Raw genomic sequence first — 17,884 nt, forward strand, 5'->3', positions numbered from 1 at the left:
TACCTAATGGTCCTAATTTAAGCACCAGATCATGTCTCAAGTGGTCCCTTGTCAATCAAAGTGCAGCGTAGTGCTTGGACTTCCTCACCAACTTGCCCTGTGGTCCCAAAATCCTGCTGTGTTGGGCAAAGCTCCTCCCTATCTTCTTCCGATTCCTTCCATGTGACCCCCTGCCAACCTCCAACCCATCAAAAGCCAGCGAATTAATCCCTCCCAATTCCCTCGTCAATTTTGTTGACTTACTGTTCCATTACATATCAGTCCCTTCTTTTCTTTTCTTTTTTTAGTTAGGACGGGTGACTCATATCTGATGAGTACGAATACATCCAATAAAATCAGAAAACAGAATATCTACCATCATTTTAAAAACTGAAAAGGCCAATAGATAAAGAAATCTATTTTTGTGAAGGATGCTCCTCGAGTATAGCCTACCAAACACACCTATTCTCACCATGATTATTGCACCAACAAGTGAAAAAATAATCCTGAGAGCCAAGATCAATAAGAAAATTTGGCTCAATAGACCGCCTGAATTGACTAAATATTTTATGATGGATATCACCTATCCTACCCTTAGAATGAAGCATGCGGCTATAAACAAGGATAACCTTCCAAAATCCTTAGTTTACATCACCAAAAGGAGAATAACTTCGAAAAGCCTTTTGGTCTATGTCATCATTCGCAACACCACCCATCGCGCATAGAGCCAACCCCGTGAGCCTCCTTCCCTATAACTTTAGCAGGGCGGCCGTGCCACGTGGCAAAAGGTGGTGAGGACCCTCCCTAATTTTTATCTAACGGCTCTTTGTTTCCTCCTCCCCTTTCCTATATCCTCTTTGGATGAAACCACCCACCTTCAAATTTTTCCCAAACATAGCATGGAAGGAGCCTTTGAACGGTTTTAAAAACGCCACCTTTGGGCCGCACCGCCCCAGATTTCACGTGTGCATCTTAACTGAACTCTTAAACTATTTGAATTCCATTCAGTTTAGACTTATCCCATCCCTTTCTCTCTTCCCTCCCCTGTTCTCTCTCCCTCTGTATGCTCGCAGAGAGGAGTCGGAAGGAGGGAAAGGGAGAGGGGAGAAGAGAAAAGGGAGGCGCCTTGGTGTTGATATCTCTGGGAACCGGGAGATGGAGTGGTGGAGATGGTGGCTTCTAGCGGCGGCGGTTGTGGTGGCGATGATGGGGAGAGGAGTACAGGGGTATCCGGAGGAGGACTTGGTGGTGGGGCTACCACGGCAGCCGAAGGTGGGGTTCAGGCAGTATGCAGGGTATGTGGATGTGGATGAGAAGGCAGGGAGGAGTCTCTTCTACTACTTCGCAGAGGCCGACGGCAATGCCGACAAGAAGCCCCTCACCCTCTGGCTCAATGGAGGTTTGTGTTTGGTGGCCTTCTCTGTTATCAAAGTTGCTCCTTTTTTCGTATTATTTGCTTTCTCTTGTGATGACTTTGTTGTTGTTGATGATACTGCAGTTTTACTGAAGGTGTTATTTGTTGTTTCAATTTGCCGATTCTGTTGAAGGCCACAAATTTTATTTTTTTGCTCTTACCTTTCTTTAGTGAACATGGTTATTGGATCCATGAGAATTTTTTTTCTGAGGTTTGATTTGGTATTTTGTAAGATAGTTCTGTATAAGTTTCAAGCAAAGCAGCCCTTTTTTTATTATTATTATAAGAAGGTTGTTTTATGCATATTCATAATTCCAATGTCTGTGGTTGGTTATAAATATTCTACTCGTGTTTAGTATTGGAAGTATCTGTACATGATTTCTTGTTGGTTGGCTTAAGTGTTAATATAAAGGTTCGGAACATCTCATGATTACTATTTTCTCTTGTCTCTTTTGTTTGGTTTCACCCCTCATGTTATCCAATGTCTTTATGGGCTTCCTGATGAGTATTAAGTCCTTTTATCCTTTCCCCCCTCCATTTATTTTGTTATTACTGCTAGAATCTTCTTATGAATGTTTCAAGTTCCTCCTTTCCTTCAACGTAGTGCTTACTACTGTGATTGCTTATGGTTTCTTTAGAAAGAATCTTTAATTACTTATAGGTTAGTATCAGGCTGTTTTTTGTTTCCTTTCCTTTTTCTTTCTTTTCCCGTTGGTGTTTTTTCGTTTCCTTTCTTTTTTTTCTTTTTCTTCTTGGGAGGGGGGGATGGGCGGTATGGGTGTGAGATATATTTACATACTAATGGGATTGCATAGATATATCACTCTTTTGCAATAGAAAGCTGTCAAAAGGTTTTCCTTTGCCTGTAAATTTGGTTTAATTATATTTTGGATTGAACAAGCTGCAACCCAGTTTGTCAGTTATCTTGTGTTGTAAATGTTGCTTCCAGAGCTTGAAATGATGAATTCCAATTCTTCCATTATAGAAGACAAATAATTTATTAATTTATTTAGCTTGTAACCAGTGAAGATTTACAATTTTAGTGAGTTTTCTAATGAAACCACATTATATTTACCCATTCCTAGAACCTAGCATTTTATTTATTTATTTGAAAATAAGCCAACTCAAAATCTAGTTGTCACTCAGAATCTATATGGGCTCCAGTGTTTTATTACTTGCAAGTTTGTTCACTGCATGGCTATTATTCTTTTACATGTGCACCTAATTTATTGATTTGGTGTATTATGTACATAGTTGGCATCATTATTGAAATGTATAGGTTGGTACATGCTATATCAATGGTCCTGGAATGACAAATTTCATATACCTCCATGACAATATTGAAATAGAACATATTTAAGATATTTTTTTTCAAGGAAACATACATAAGATTTTTCTACTGCATAGCTAATACATTTTTTTTCAGATGTGCAGCTAATTGATTGATTTGCTAAGGGAGTAAAAACCTTCTTTGCTTGGGGTTAGATTTGTTTCTTTTCTTTTTTGCTTTCTCTGGAGGAGCTGATCATTTTTGAACTATCAGACAGCATAACAAAATTTTGATCAAACACTTTGCAATTTTGTCTCCTCTTATGGTATCCTGAGAGTTGAAGATTTGGTAAGATCAAAGAGATTCCAAGAACTGTAAGTTTAGTCTCAAAGATTTATTTTGGTGTAGGCCACATGATCATCACTGAATGGAGCATACAGGAATTATAAGTGATTTAAAAGTTTGTATTTCTTGACATCAAATATTTGCATCTTTCAATATATTTAATAGAGGTGTTTCATGATCCACCTTAAATTTGTGAGCCTGGTTCAAAAATTTTGGATCCCCACTAAATTTTGAATGGAGAGTGAATTATGCTTAGTTAGCGTGTAGACTCACAGTTTCGCGAGTCTTTTTGACGCCACTATTGAGATGCAATCCTAGAATATTTCATGATGATTTTTTTCCTTCTCTTTTGTTTTAAAGCCTTCATGGGGATACAGGTTGAACATATCATTCCTCAGAGCATGGTTTTCACTAGAGAATTTCATTTAATTAATAATCAAGATACAGAGATTAATGATGGATTAATTTTCAGGCCCAGGTTGTTCTTCAATTGGAGGTGGGGCATTCACTGAACTGGGTCCATTTTTCCCTAGGGGCGATGGTCGGGGCCTTCGAAGGAACAAAATGTCTTGGAATAAAGGTTCCAACTTCTTCTAAACCAAATGGAAATACGTAGATTACTATTTAATATAATGAAACTTTCTAGAACTTGATTGAATCCTTGTATAATACATATAGCTTACTGTAGCTTCATTTTTAAACTACTCAGTCTAATCCATCTACAGCTACAAAACTTTCTTGACTTCATTTTTTCTTTATATCCATAGCATCAAATCTTCTCTTTGTTGAATCTCCTGCTGGTGTTGGATGGTCTTACTCAAATAGAACTTCTGATTACACTTGTGGAGATGAGTCAGCTGGTACGTTTAAAAGCCTCCATGCATCTCACATATTTTAATGAATTGAGAAGTGGCTTTTAAGGCTAGATTCTGTGAAATATTTTCAAATTCTTTTTTGCCCCTTCATCATCATCATCATCATCTATTATTATAAGATTTCACATACCCTTATAGGTCATTGTGTATTATGTACTGACTGCATGTTCATCTGTTGATGATGAAAGCTAATGACTTGCATGTATTCCTGCTGCGGTGGTATGACAAGTTTCCTGAGTTCAAGTCCAGGGACTTATTTCTAACTGGAGAAAGCTATGCAGGTCAACATGTAGTAACATTTGCTTCAGTAAACATCTTTCCTTCATCTTTGCTATCAACTTATTGACATCATACAACTGGATTCAGGGCACTACATACCACAGCTGGCCAATGTACTTCTAAATCATAACAAGCATTCAACTGGTTTCAAGTTCAAGATCAAAGGAGTCGCTGTAAGATGGCTTTTCCTGATAAAGTTTTCTTTTTTTATTTATTCCGAACTCAGTACATGATTGCAGTAAGTAGTTGAAAACATTTTCGCCACTTCTTAGTAATCCATTACTTGTATCATTGTTTTTACTGCTCAAATAGATTGGGAATCCACTTCTCAAGCTAGATAGGGATGCTCCAGCGACTTATGAGTTTTTCTGGTCACACGGTATGATCTCTGATGAGATAGGCCTCGTCATTATGAATGAATGTGATTTTGAAGATTATACCTTCGTGAGCCCCCACAATATGAGTGAATCTTGCAATGATGCTCTTGCAAAGGCAAATGACGTTGTTGGAGAATACATAAACAATTATGACGTGCTCATTGACGTCTGCTACCCAGCAATTGTAGAGCAGGAGTTAAGATTACGAAAATATGTATGTCCTTCAATTTAACCTAAAATCCAGATACTCTATGCATATGATATTCAGGGGCTGTCTTTAATCTTTTTTCCTTTTTATATATGATTTTTATACATGGGTCACTTTCTTTGTTAATTCTCTCTTTCAAGTCTCATAATGGCAGGCTACTAGGATAAGTATGGGGGTGGATGTATGCATGACTTACGAAAGACATTTCTACTTCAACCTTCCAGAAGTTCAGCATGCTCTTCATGCCAACAGGACTAAGTTGCCTTATAGTTGGAGCATGTGCAGTGAGTAAGCATTCTGAATCATATCCTAAGTAATTAGAATTAGCTCTTTTGATATGCAACTTGTGGCTCAAAGATGGAAGCCAATGATGATTACTTCTGCCAGCCTAAATTCAAAAGCCATAGGTGATATGATATTCTCCTTGCCTTGTTTTGCATTCATATAGGCAAGGAGGACATCATTCAGACTTGTCAATTCTTACAGAAAGAAAGGGCATAACCTCACAGTTGAACTATTTTCAGGGAAAAAAATAAAAGTGCTATGCTACAACTGAGGAACAGTGTTCATCTTAAACCTATATTATAGCCATATGTTACAAGCATACTGAACTCTAAAATATATAAGAATTTAATAAAATTTTGAGCAGTGCCCTCAATATTTCCACAATTTTAAATCCTTTGCACCTCAAGAAATTTTGAAGCTTGCATTTGCAGTGGTGTGGTCATATGCATGTATTGGTAACTTATATCAATAATATTATTACTTAATGTATTAGAATGTTTGCTATAACATGTGACAGAGGAACATTATAAATTTGACTGTTACCCTGTAAGGATCTTGTTATCCTATAAGGTCTGTACCATACATACTACTTTAGTTTTAGAATTTTGACCTAGGGTTTCTAAGGCAAAGGCAAACCTACTGGAAATAATTTAAGTTTTGGTTTCCTTGTTGCTTGTTATGAACAGGAGTTTACTCCACAACTCTTCGCATTAAACATCAACATTTTCGAAATCACCCACCGCAGTATTTGGATTTTAATTTCTTTGGTTAAAAAGTTTTTCTTCAAAAATATTATGTCAATAATTTGCTTCCTGGTCCAAGAAATCTGAAATTTAAGAGATTGGTCCACATGCAAATAAAGAGTGGCTGAGAGCCTAAGACATCTCTTTGTATTTTTCAGTAGCATTCTTCATCTACAGGAGCTCTGTCCAATCAGGCTTATTATTTTAACCACTGAGTTGAAGAAAATTTCTTTTATCATATGTCCCTTCCATCACTTGAAACCATTTCAACTAATTTTCCTCCTCCTCGTCATTTATTTTACATGTATAGCACATTTTTAGACTGTAAAGCTTGAATGAAAAGCTGATGTTGTCAATGCTTTCATTTGTATATGTCAGTGTTCTGAATTACAGTGGCACAGATCCCAATATCAACATTCTTCCCTTGCTTAAGAGAATAATTAAGCATCAGATACCGGTATGGATTTTTAGGTAAGATTTTCCTCCCTCTGAACATTAGTATATCTACCAATTGTTCTTGAGATCATACTGAGATTAGCGGTTTCGTTTTCATATCATGAAAATTGACCGTTTCTCTTGTATTACAGTGGTGACCAAGATTCTGTAGTGCCATTCTTAGGCAGCCGAACGCTTGTGCGAGAACTCGCCCATGATCTAAAATTTGGAGTTACACTCCCCTATGGTGCTTGGTTCTACAAAGGCCAGGTAAACTAACTACTACTTTAGATTCATGTCCCTTCACAGACCAGTGAGTTGTAATCTGGGCGCTTGTTTGGCCTCCCAGTTATGCTTCCATAACAATGGCAGTTAGATATATGTATCCAATATCTAGCTGAGCCATGACACCAACTGCACTGCACTCTATCCACTTCACACTATTCACACCAATTATTCCATTCTCGACTATAGCGGATGCACTTCAGGTTTATGCTTATTCCAAAATATAATGGATCCACTTCATGTTTACGTGCAAATCTCCAATAAGTTACCATCGTAATATTCAAATGTTTTTAGTGGGTGCATATGCTGAATCAACTATGAATATGAGATTATTTGTTAAGGAATCCGCATGGCCATATCGATGTAAATCTTTGTAACTTTGTTATATCATATCTTTAGCACTCTGTATTCAATTCCTAATCTCCACTACAGGTTACTCATCCTAATCTGCCTAATTTTACGACACCTCCACTCATTTCTCACTCTATATCATTAGACCATCTAGTATCAAAGTTCAGCCATTTAACTTATCTATTATGGAATTCTTTTATGTGATTTCTTTTTCTTAAGGCTGGTGGCTGGTCAACGGAGTATGGAAACCTATTGACGTTTGCTACTGTGAGAGGTGCTGCTCATATGGTACCCTATGCACAGCCAGCCAGAGCCCTCCGCCTCTTCAGATCATTTGTGAATGGGCAAAGATTGCCAAACACAACATATCCTCCCATTGATGATGATAACCTTCAATAATTCGCTCAAGTTGGAGACATAGGCAGCAAGCAACAGTTTCTAGAGTTCAGAATTCCAGCATTTGTCTATTACTCCTGCACTGGGGAAATAATTAATTGAATAAATAAATTGTTACTCAGTTTTTCTAGCCAATTGCTGAAAAGCAGTGCAATCCTGGATTTGGACTGAATCTTTAATCTTCTTTGTGGCACTTGGTCCTGTTTGGTTTTTCTTTCAGCTACAGATATTCTTGGCTTACTACAAGAGGATGAAATTTATCTGTTTGTAATTGAAAAAGAAAACATTTTTTACTATACAATATTAGAAGAGATCTGAATTTCCATGGATTATAATCATTTTTGCAGAATTCTTAGAGAACATCAAGAGCTGTTCAAAACTATTTAAAACAAATAAAATAAAAGAATTTGGGAGATGCCAATAGTTTTGAGGCTTTGTGCCCAAACAACTGAAGCAAACATTATATAGGCAAAAACTCAGAATTATAATCCACATTAGTATACGCATATCAGTCTATTTTGATATTGAAGGAAATACCTTGATTTGAACACATCGAATCAATTTACATGTTTGAAAGCATACCACCCATGCATATACAAGTCCTTGGTTCTTGGAGCAATGGCTTAGTCTCTCCTAGAGCCTGGTAAGGTGGAAAATAGTCCCTCCCACTTCCGAAAAAAATAGAATCAAACTGAGAAATGAGGGATGCTAGGGATGTCAATGCTCTCAATCGAGCCTAGCCAATGTCAGTCAGGTCATAGAGAATTGCATGAACCCTGATTGAAGCTCACTAATAGGCCCTGAGAACATATATTTGATGTCTGTTTAGTGTAGAGACCATTGAAGCTCCTTGAGCTGGATCTCATCGTACACCTCATGCACTAGATAGAAGTTCATATGCTCAAAGTACTGATCCAACTCATCCATGCCCATCATCCAAATTAGTCATCACCTTTGTTAATGTATCCAACAGCTCATGAATTCTGTTTGCCGAAGGATGCGGAACACCCCCCTGGTAGAAAGCATGCAACCTCCCCTTCACATCAACCCAACTACACCCTGGTGTCTTCACCATGCCAAATTCTCTCATCCTTGATCTCATCTGAGCTACGCCATCCCACCGACCAACAGCATCATATATGCCATTGAGCGCGACATAGTTGCTAGGATTGCCAGCCTCCAATTCAAATAGTTTGTATGCAGCAATTTCTCCAACCTCCAAATTCCTATGGACAGCACAAGCACCCAGCAATGCTCCCCAAACACTCGGTGCCGGCTCCATCGGCATCTTACGTATCAGTGCTAGAGCTTCTGTTATACTCCCTGAGCGACCCAAAAGATCCACCATACAAGCATAGTGCTCGACTCTAGGCTCGACCTCAAAAACATTGACTATCGAATCGAAGACCTGCCGGCCTTCATCGATTAGGCCAGAGTGGCTACAGCTAGCTAAGACTGAAGTGAAGGTGATACAGTTGGGCTCAAGTCCGCATGCTATCATCTCCTTGTAAAGGCTCAATGCTTCCTTTCCCTTACCATGAACACCATAGCAAGATATCAATGTAGACCAGGTCACAAGATCCCGATCGTGCATGCTTAAGAAAACCTTATGCGAACCTTCCAGGAAACCGCACTTGGCATACATGTCCATCAAAGAATTCCCAATCGCAGTATCCGAATTGAATGCTAAACATCGAATTACTCTCCCATGAACTTCTTTCCCTCTAATCAAATCACCAATTCCACCACAGGCATGCAGGATGCTCGGGATAGCCCTTGAATCCATCTCCTCCCCCTCCCATTGCAATCGCCGGAAGAGATGCAGTGCCTCAACGGAATGCCCAGCTCTTGCAAGGCCAGAAATCATGGAATTCCATATCACCACATCTCTGTTAAGCATAGTCTCGAACAAGTAGTGTGCACCAACTAAATTTCCACATTTCGCATACACGTCGAGTATGGATCCCCGCACGACAACATGGTCTTCGAGGCCGAGAACGATGGCCCAGTTGTGGAGTGCCATCCCGAGAGAAGCATCGCCGGTGCCGGTGCCGGCGCTTGCCTTGAGAAGGGAAGGGAGGGTGAAGTGGTCGGGGCGAAGGCCGGATTGGAGGAAGGGATGAATGAGAGCGAGGGCGTGGTGGAAGAGGGAGGTCTGGACGTAGGAGGAGAGGAGGATGTTCCATGAGTGCATGTTTCGGTGGGGCATTCGGTCGAAGACCTGGCGGGCGAGGTAGAGTTGGGAGCAGCGGGAGTACATGAGGAGGAGGTCGGTCTCAAGGGTGGCGTGGGGGAGAAGGCCATGGGCGATGGCCTGGGCGTGGGCTTGCTTTCCGGGAAGGAGCGCGGAGAGAGGCGCGCAGCTTCTCAATAGGGAGGACAGCCAGGCAGAAAGACTGCCGCTGCTGCCGCTGCTCCAAGGTGGCATCTAAAAGCGTTTCAGAATTCATACCTTTTCCTCCATCCATTTTCCAGGACAAATCCTGAGGCACGGACAACTTTGTGTAAAAAATAATAACATATTTTTTTTCTTAAGACGGATAGCTTTAGATTGGGCTTTGGGATTGACAAAGTTCTCTCTCTCTCTCTCTCTCTCTCTCTCTCTCTCTCTCTTTTAACTCTTGTTTAGGTTATTGAGATAGAGTATTAAAGTAGTTGGAACACTTGTTTAGAGCTAGCTTGAAATAAGGTTTCATAACAAGGATTTTATATCTCACATAAATATGATATATTTAAAATATCAGCTCTAACTATTACTCGGTTCCTTGGTGCAGCAACTGGATTATATTGGCTACCGAGGGTCTTGGATTTTGCCCACAATGAGTCCCCTCTGAGAAGGTTTATTTTGACTGCATATAAATTGTCATATAAATAATCTATTAATTAACATCCATCCAGAGTCCCTTGTAAAATACATGGATTAAGATACATTCAGGACCCGTCCTCATCTGGTCCAGTTAATGGCAGGCCTGGCCTTGCCGAACCAACTTGCAGTCTTAATCCCAGTTGGAAACATAGCCATTGACACCTAGCTAGTGGGAGACACAAATAACAAACGCCACTAACAAAGCCAAGAGAGCGAGAGCGAGCGAGAGAGAGAGAGAGAGAGAGAGAAAATCAAATGCAAGACACTACCCACAAAACTTTGCACTGCTAATTAAAGGAGAAGAAAGGAATTGGAAACTAGAAGAAGTTCTCCAAAAGACATCATATTAACCAAGCAGAGAGACAATATCCAATGCAATGGTACAGAATTGCTCCAAGCCCTCCTCCCTATGAGCAATCTTGGTTGGATATTTCAGTCTCGGGTACATCCGGAACAATCTACTGCATGTACTTGGGTACTCCCTGGCTGCACTCACATGCACGTACGCGTAGTCGTAGTTCTCGTCGGCCAGTGCATCGGCGGCCGACCGAAGCGCCTCGCCGGCGTTTCTGTACGTCCCACCGCAAGCTCGTAGGATCGAGTTAAGTGTTGCTCCAGCGTTCTTCTTGGTCAGGCTAGAGACATATGAGGACGTGTTCGCGGCGTCGGAGATCGCGATGCCGATAATGATGGTCAACAAGGCCTTCTCGTCATCGGCTTTTAGGCTACGGGGATCAGATTGGAGGGTGGCGACGCAAAGATTGTAGCTTGTTGTGACGTTACAAGTCTTCTGGATGAGAGGAGAATTCGAAGGTGAGGGAAGGGAGAGTGTGAGGAGAGGAAAGAAGAGGAAGAATATGAAGGAAGAAATGGGAGCCATGTCTCACTCCAATAGTTGCTGCAAGGACTGAGTAGGGATATAGAGATGATAAGGTTTGCGTGATGGCCGGCCTGATGGGAATATAATGGATTTTGGTGTTGAGTGGATTTGTTGGTTGGTTGGGGTGGGTCAAAGAGCACTTCTTGGTTGTCTTTTAGACTTTTTGGAAGAGCAGGACAAAGTTTGTTGGGTGTGTGATCTACTGAAAAGAAATGAATTCATTTTTTCCACCCTTTATTATTTGCAAAAGAGAGAGCACGCAGGAATTTGATTTTAGGGTGATATGTCTCACTTAAGGTGGTCACAAGAGTCAATGAGTTGTCATCAAGATGGAGACTAGTAGAGGGGGGCAACAAGAGTTCCTTGTCTCTAAAATTATGACCAATGTCCGACGAACTAGCGCTCTCCAAGCCTTGGTTCATGGGGTACAACCTTGGGCTCCCAAGAATTGGGTGGATGAGTACTCATTTTCATTTGAGAACAGCCGTGGTGTGGTGGTTTGTGTTCCATTAAAAGATGTTTCATGACCTGTCTTGTACTGAGGTCCAGCTGCAGATGCAAATGATTCTGAACTTTGTGTAAAACATTCAGTAGGGTTGACTAATGAACTGGACCAACACAATATGACATTGGACCTTGAAAAGTACTTAGGCCGCATGCGATTAATTTGAAGACGTGGAGAAACAGCTCCCAACAATGGAACCATGAAGATGCATGGGAAACTACTTGGGTTACAGCACAAATTGCAGCTTCCAAGCATCTCCTGGGTCAAGCAAGATGCTAGTTATATTGCATGACACTTTGTTAATTCCAGGGAAGTTGTCAGATGAATTGCAGAATTCCTCAAATCACTAAAGACTTCTCGTACTAGTTACAAACTTTTTCACATATCCGTGGTTTGCCTTCATTGGTTTTGACATGCATAAGTATATATGTTATTCGATAATTTTAAATTTTGTCCAAAACATTTTGTTTATTTTACTGTAAGTTCTATTATTTGTTTTCAACTCTATGGTGGGTTCCTTTTTTATCCTTTTCTTTTCTTTTTTTCTTTTTCAAAATGCTGATCCTTATATTAATCAAATATATTGCAATTTGCAGGAATAAGACTCAGATGAGCTGACGGCAGCTATCTCAGACAAGTTCAAATTAAGTTTATGTTTGAAGCATAGGTTTAATCAACAAGATTGCAATAATTAGTAATTACTTCTATTAATAAAGTCAAACTTAATCACAGTGTCGGCTCCATGAGATTTATCTGTAATCTATTGAATTTAGTGCAAGTGGGCCGAACGATAGCCCGCTTTATTAAAGTGGCTTTGTACTCCCTCTAAACCGTAGCCCTTTTAAACCATCCGCTCAAAACTGGGTTGTTGCAAAAACCCGCTTTAGCTTCATTTTGGACCAACAAAATACTTGAAGTGAGTTTCCACTGTGACGAGCTGAGTCCGGATATCTAACTACATGCAATAAAGCCGGCCCTTAGTGTGATGGCATATAGGTTATGTGTTTAGTTCTACATTAGTTATTTGCTGAATAAATTTTGAGTGTATATTTATGATCCAAAAATGTAAATAATACCTTCCGACTATTACTTTTAGGTAAGATTTTGGATTGCGACAAAATAGCATCAGAGCGGATTCGGCCCATGACCTATGTGGAATAGGAGACACTGCAGCATGAATATATTTGAGCTAACCAGAACTGACTGTAGTATTTGTGATTGAATTTGAATGGATTTGGATCCTTAACTTGGCAAGGATGCCAGAGCTTAAATAGAGAGAATATATAATGATTCGTACGGACGTGTGTTTAATCTCATATCAGTTATTCACTAGATAGATCTTGGTAACCTATGCGGAATCAATAAATCTAAATAATACTTTCGGATTGGCTTTTTTCGATGAGATAAGGGCCAAATCTAGAATAGGATATTTTTTTATGGGCCTTTTCGAGACCAAGGTCCGTTGGCAGCCTTGTTTGATTCTAATATAATTCCAAGCCCACATAGATCCCTCTACCAAAGGCTGAAGATCTTAAAAAGGGCAATGAGAAAAAATGATTGAAAAAAAGATTTTTTTTCTTGATTTTAAAATTTTCTTCAGAAAAAAAGTAGTAAAAAAATATTTTGAATATCTTATGTTTTTTGGCTTAAAAAGGGTCTTCGGCTAATAAAATTGCGGGAATCAGGCAATATATAGCTCAAATTATAATTAATGAGGCAACACCTATTTATTGTTTTTTTATATATACATATATATATAAACTAAAGTAACTCTATGGTGAACCAAACATAGCACTTAAATTTAATAATAAAGAAATTAAAATGTGATATATTAACTCGTGATCATAAGCCGGGCCTTGAGCCTAAATTATATTCTTTTTTATTAAACTTTGGGCCGGGCTTATTTAAAAATTGATCTTTTTTTGTCCCAAACACAGCTCATGATCAGCTCTAGTTCCAACATATTAATTAGTTTAACAAGCTAAGTCCCAGCATAGAGAGATGGAAAGCCGCTCCCATCCATAGCCCATGTAGATAGGTAGATAGAGGATGAGGGGTTGAGAGCACTTTGCAGTGGACATTCCCTGTATCCAATTATCTAAAGTAAATATCTAGATAGAATATTTGTTCACGGGCCTTTTCGAGACCAAGGTCCATTGGCAGCCTTATTTGATTCTAATAAAATTCCAAGCCCACATAGATACCTCTACCAAAGCCCATGATCTATACATCGCAAGCAATTTTGCATTTGAATCGGGTGGTGTTCGGGCATAGCATTGATTGGTTCTTAAAACTGGACCTGGATAGATAACTTGTCAATGTCGATTCAGATACAAATTTGGATAGGGTCTCAATTTTCCCTAACTGGATCATGATTGAACCATTTTTGAATGGACATATTTTCGGCCAACTCCTACATGGACCCATGCATGGTCCAATCTCAATCTCAATCCCACATGCCTATATTTGAGGTCCAAGGACTAAATTTCGTCGATAATCTAGAAAGTGATAGAGAGATTCTTCCTAGATTTCAAGCTTGGAACGATTAACATTTCGAAATCATGAGACAGTTGTATCGCATTAATATGCCCGGTGTAAGTAATCCATTCCCAAGTGCCAGCTTATTTGGCTATCACCCGGACCTGCAGGCTCAGATCCAACCTTGACCCTACCCAAACATCATTTGGACCAACATCTTGAACAATAGACTTTTGGCTTGGGTTGCAAGTCAAAGTTGCAAAACATATCCAATCTCAGTTGGACCTCGACCATGCCCGCATCCGGTTCATCAAACTATGGGCTACATAGATTCAGATTAAACACGACTTTTAAATTGGACAGCATTTGGGTCAACATCTAGGCTTCAACCTTTAAATGGGTCTTGGTCCCATTTTGAGTGCTACCCAAGGCCAGCCTGATGCCCCCCCTAGGTTGAGATTATGATTCATGCTGCACGCCCTTCGTATTATGATTTTTTTTTTTTAGTCCCACATCGACTGAGGAAAGAACAGGCGGTGTAGCTGCAGCTTATAAATGGAGCGGCGCCGGGATTGGGAAATCCATGATCCTTCAGGCAGTCAACGGGAGATGATGAGCGGTAAAAGCTCGCGGGATGCGAGTGGGGCGTCCGCCCCAGTAAGCCTGTTACGACAACAGGGGCGCTCAAATCTTTTACCAATCTGATCCCAAAGATAATTCATGTCTTCAAAATTTTTATTTATTTACAAAACTGATAGATTGCGTGTTCATCTCCTGCTGGGCGGGCGGGAACGGTTTTCTTCCCAAAATAAATTAATTTTAAGAGAAAATATATATTTTAACTTGCTCAAGTTTATAATTCTCACTCCCATCGCCTTGCCACCCGAGCTACGCTGCCTGGTGAGGTGATGCCTCCTTCCAATCTCCCTGCTTGATCTATTCATACCTCCGAAGCCCAACCTGGATGACTCCATAGTCAAGAAATCAACTACCAAGATCGGATCTTTAAGGTTCGGCAATCGAAAGCATGACCAAAAACCCCTCCCCGTCATCCAGAAATGCCATCTTTCTTATGAAAAAACACCGACCCTTACCAAATCATCAGCAAGAAAGCTTCAAATCCAGAAACAACTCCCCTCGAGGATGATATGGACAGAGCCGGCCCTGTGGAGGGAGATGTTGGAGCGGATTAATTTGGGACCATGGGTGCGAGTATCGGTGTGGTCCGGGAACCGCTAATCCGAGTCCTTGCCGTCGTTATTCTTGGCCCTCGGCTGCTCGAAGTTAAACGGACCGTGGGAGAGGAAGGGTCTCACCTGATGCTTCCAGCGGACCTTGATTTTAAGGGGTTGTGGATGAGGACGACCGCAAAGCCTTTATCGGTGAGGTATGAGGAGAGTCAAATGTTAGGGGAGGAGAGGCGAGGAAAACAGAGACGGTGGTCATCGAGGTCGGGGAGGAGGACGTCGGGGTCCTGCAAACGGTGGTGCCGGGTGGAGCTGCCCTCGTGTATCTGGAGATGGAGGACACCATCCTGGTAGATGGATCGTCGCCGGCGGTGGCTTGGCGGAGGGGCTTTTGCGGGGTTTGTGTGGTCTAACTCGTAAAGGGGGCCGAGGATGGGGAGCACGACGACGGCAATAGAGATGAGGAGGCCCGAAACGGGCCGGGCCGGGCTGGCCCACACCTCTACCTGAGTCCGGCGGAAAATTATTTTTGGGCTTGGAACTGGGCTGAGGCTAGAAAATATTTGGAAAACTTCAGCCCGACCTCGGCCCAAACCCAATTAGGCTACCTTGACTACCTGTGAGGGCCAAAAATCCAGCTGGACCAAATCCAAAAAAATCTTTTGAATGACACCCAAAATTAATTAGTTATAATTTAATATCCTATAAAACAAATGAAATATCCAACCATCAAATATACTCTGAAGCCTACTAGTCCACAAGCCTAATGAACCCATTGGCGATATGGAGTATTGAATATAGGTCCATTTTTGAACAAGCCTAAACTATTGAAACGAGTCAGGTTCGTACCTATATTCGAGCTCAGGCTCGAGCCAAGCCAATGATCTACTCAATCCCAGTACAAAAAAAAATAAATAGGCTCTATAATTAAACCCTAACCGAACCCAATATTTTTCGGGCCTAGCCTATAGGCCGACCCAATGTTGACCCAACCCGAGCCCATTTTAAGCCCTAATCACAAGGTGTAGATGGCGGTTTATGAGTTGGAGATGGAAGAGGTCGATCTCAAGGAATCTATGGTTAGGGTTGTAGTTTCTTAGCAAATGAATTAGGGTTCCTTAGGGGTGAAGAGGGGAAATAGAATTAGTGGGTATAGAAGCAGAAGGTGCTGTGGTTACCGAGGAGGTGGAGTGGTGGCAGCAAAAGGAGTCTACATGTTGAGAGGTGGAGGTGGCACGTGCCAACCATGCCCAATGTGTTGGGTGCATGGGAGTGGGAAGCCCTATGGATTTCTTTGTCCCTACAGGATCAAACTAGCAGAACAAAAACTAAAGACTGAAAAAATGTAAACTAGAAAAAAAATTAAAACTAAATACTGAGTATTAAAACAAGTGAATTAAAGGTCGAGGAATTAGTATTACATTTGAGTTAAGGATAGCTAGAAGGCTTTGCACCTTCTTTTCTTGATAGATTATCATCCTAGTATTTTTGGTCTTAAATTGAGTCTCAGCAGAAAAACCCATCCTCTTACCAAATTCTTCTCCCTATTTGAGGCCGTCATGCACCACGAGTTCTCGAGCAGCCTCTCACAACTCATTAATATGTGAAAAATCTCAAGAAAAAAATATTATGGCTTCAATGATCGAGCTCGGTAGTAGTCTAAGAGCAGGATGAAGTAGCAAAGGGCCTGCCCCTTGCTTTTCCATTCTGCTTCCGGTATTTCGGATTCCAGGGCGACCGAACGCCCAGCTTCGCAGAGCAGCTCTCTCCCCAGTCCACAAGCTTTTTTTGAGGGTTTCTTTCCCTCGAGTACCAATGTATTAGTATCCGTCGTCGTCTGGGGTTTTAACATGACCAAAGTCAAAAAAGTCGAAGGAATTTTTTCCTCGCCTATCTTTGGCTGCTTGTGAGGATGCTATCACTTCAACTTGGCATTGGACTCAAGCCGGCTTCTAGTGATTAACTAGGTGAAAGAAGGGGTTCTCAAACGGCGAAGCCTTGTCAACCAAATCAACACTATTTCCCAGGGAAATGGAAGGAGAGGGAATTAAGAGCAGGATGAATTTCTCCGCATCAATTTCGCCTTTCCCTTTGGGCTTTATCTTCTTCCTTGCTTGGTGCTTTCCGACCGTTCTCTTCCCGAAGTCAGACTACTACCGAGCTCCGCACCAGGGCTCAAACCATGCCCGTCAGTTTCACTGAAGACTGACAGCCATGTTCGAGACCAACAAGACAAAAGAGAACGGATACGCTCTACTGAAATAGATTTCGCGGAAAACAAGTTTGATCGAGGATTGGAGAGGAGAGGTGGAATAAAAAGCTCCACATTTGTTGGTAGAAGGACGCCGGGAACCCGTCTGGTCCAGGCCTAGCAGCGTAAGGCCTATCTCCAAAAGGTCTCTACAACTTCCACTTCTTAAGCCGACCTTGCCTGCTGGAGGTATGATTCCGATCAAAAGTTTGACTTTAAGGCAGATATAATCGGATAAACTTTAACCCACTTTCTAACTCGTTTTTTATAGAGGAAATCCACGCTTCAAAAAAAGATTCGTATTTCATGCATCCCTCCGGTCAAGATTTGTCGTCAAACCCTCCAACTCGAGATGTTTGGAAAAATAGTCGGAAATGCAGCCGGTCGGAGGAGGGGGCCAAAGACAAGGCGACTGTCTCGCAATACCTTCTACAGCTTGGCCTGCAGCAGTACCTTGACCAACTCCAGGTCCCAT

General features: G+C 41.1%; 3 protein-coding genes and 1 non-coding gene across 4 annotated transcripts; 2 read left to right on the forward strand and 2 right to left on the reverse strand.

The window, feature by feature from the left end:
• Window positions 1-627: 627 nt before the first annotated feature.
• On the forward strand, window positions 628-7,377 carry LOC103704854 (serine carboxypeptidase-like 42). The gene is made up of 10 exons (XM_008788328.6): window positions 628-1,378; window positions 3,481-3,588; window positions 3,776-3,868; window positions 4,072-4,164; window positions 4,250-4,335; window positions 4,475-4,753; window positions 4,902-5,035; window positions 6,154-6,246; window positions 6,363-6,480; window positions 7,066-7,377. Exons 1-10 carry the CDS (start codon window positions 841-843, stop codon window positions 7,243-7,245), a joined length of 1,722 nt encoding a protein of 573 aa, XP_008786550.4. The 5' UTR covers window positions 628-840; the 3' UTR covers window positions 7,246-7,377.
• A 381-nt stretch (window positions 7,378-7,758) lies between these two features.
• On the reverse strand, window positions 7,759-11,004 carry LOC103704853 (pentatricopeptide repeat-containing protein At5g04780, mitochondrial). The gene has a single exon (XM_008788327.6). It carries the CDS (start codon window positions 9,668-9,670, stop codon window positions 8,162-8,164), a length of 1,509 nt encoding a protein of 502 aa, XP_008786549.5. The 5' UTR covers window positions 9,671-11,004; the 3' UTR covers window positions 7,759-8,161.
• Window positions 10,455-10,988, reverse strand: LOC120113130 (pectinesterase inhibitor 28). The gene has a single exon (XM_039133945.3). It carries the CDS (start codon window positions 10,986-10,988, stop codon window positions 10,455-10,457), a length of 534 nt encoding a protein of 177 aa, XP_038989873.3.
• A 3,571-nt stretch (window positions 11,005-14,575) lies between the features above and the next one.
• On the forward strand, window positions 14,576-14,680 carry LOC120113190 (small nucleolar RNA Z279/snoR105/snoR108). Its single transcript, XR_005514994.3, has one exon. It is a non-coding gene; the product is annotated as a small nucleolar RNA Z279/snoR105/snoR108 (small nucleolar RNA).
• Window positions 14,681-17,884: the final 3,204 nt, after the last annotated feature.

This window comes from Phoenix dactylifera, chromosome 4, assembly GCF_051530095.1.
Source record: "Phoenix dactylifera cultivar Ajwa chromosome 4, Ajwa_hap1_PhDact_Kaust_v1.1, whole genome shotgun sequence".
Taxonomy (NCBI): domain Eukaryota; kingdom Viridiplantae; phylum Streptophyta; class Magnoliopsida; order Arecales; family Arecaceae; genus Phoenix; species Phoenix dactylifera.

Excerpts from the sequence above, each read along its gene's own strand:
- LOC120113130 (XM_039133945.3), bottom strand. The coding sequence starts at position 10,988 with ATGGCTCCCATTTCTTCCTTCATATTCTTCCTCTTCTTTCCTCTCCTC.
- LOC103704854 (XM_008788328.6), top strand. The coding sequence starts at position 841 with ATGAAACCACCCACCTTCAAATTTTTCCCAAACATAGCATGGAAGGAG. Across the intron at positions 4,336-4,474 it reads TCAAGATCAAAGGAGTCGCT|ATTGGGAATCCACTTCTCAA; the intron begins GTAAGATGGCTT and ends CTGCTCAAATAG. Across the intron at positions 6,247-6,362 it reads ATACCGGTATGGATTTTTAG|TGGTGACCAAGATTCTGTAG; the intron begins GTAAGATTTTCC and ends CTTGTATTACAG.
- LOC103704853 (XM_008788327.6), bottom strand. The coding sequence starts at position 9,670 with ATGCCACCTTGGAGCAGCGGCAGCAGCGGCAGTCTTTCTGCCTGGCTG.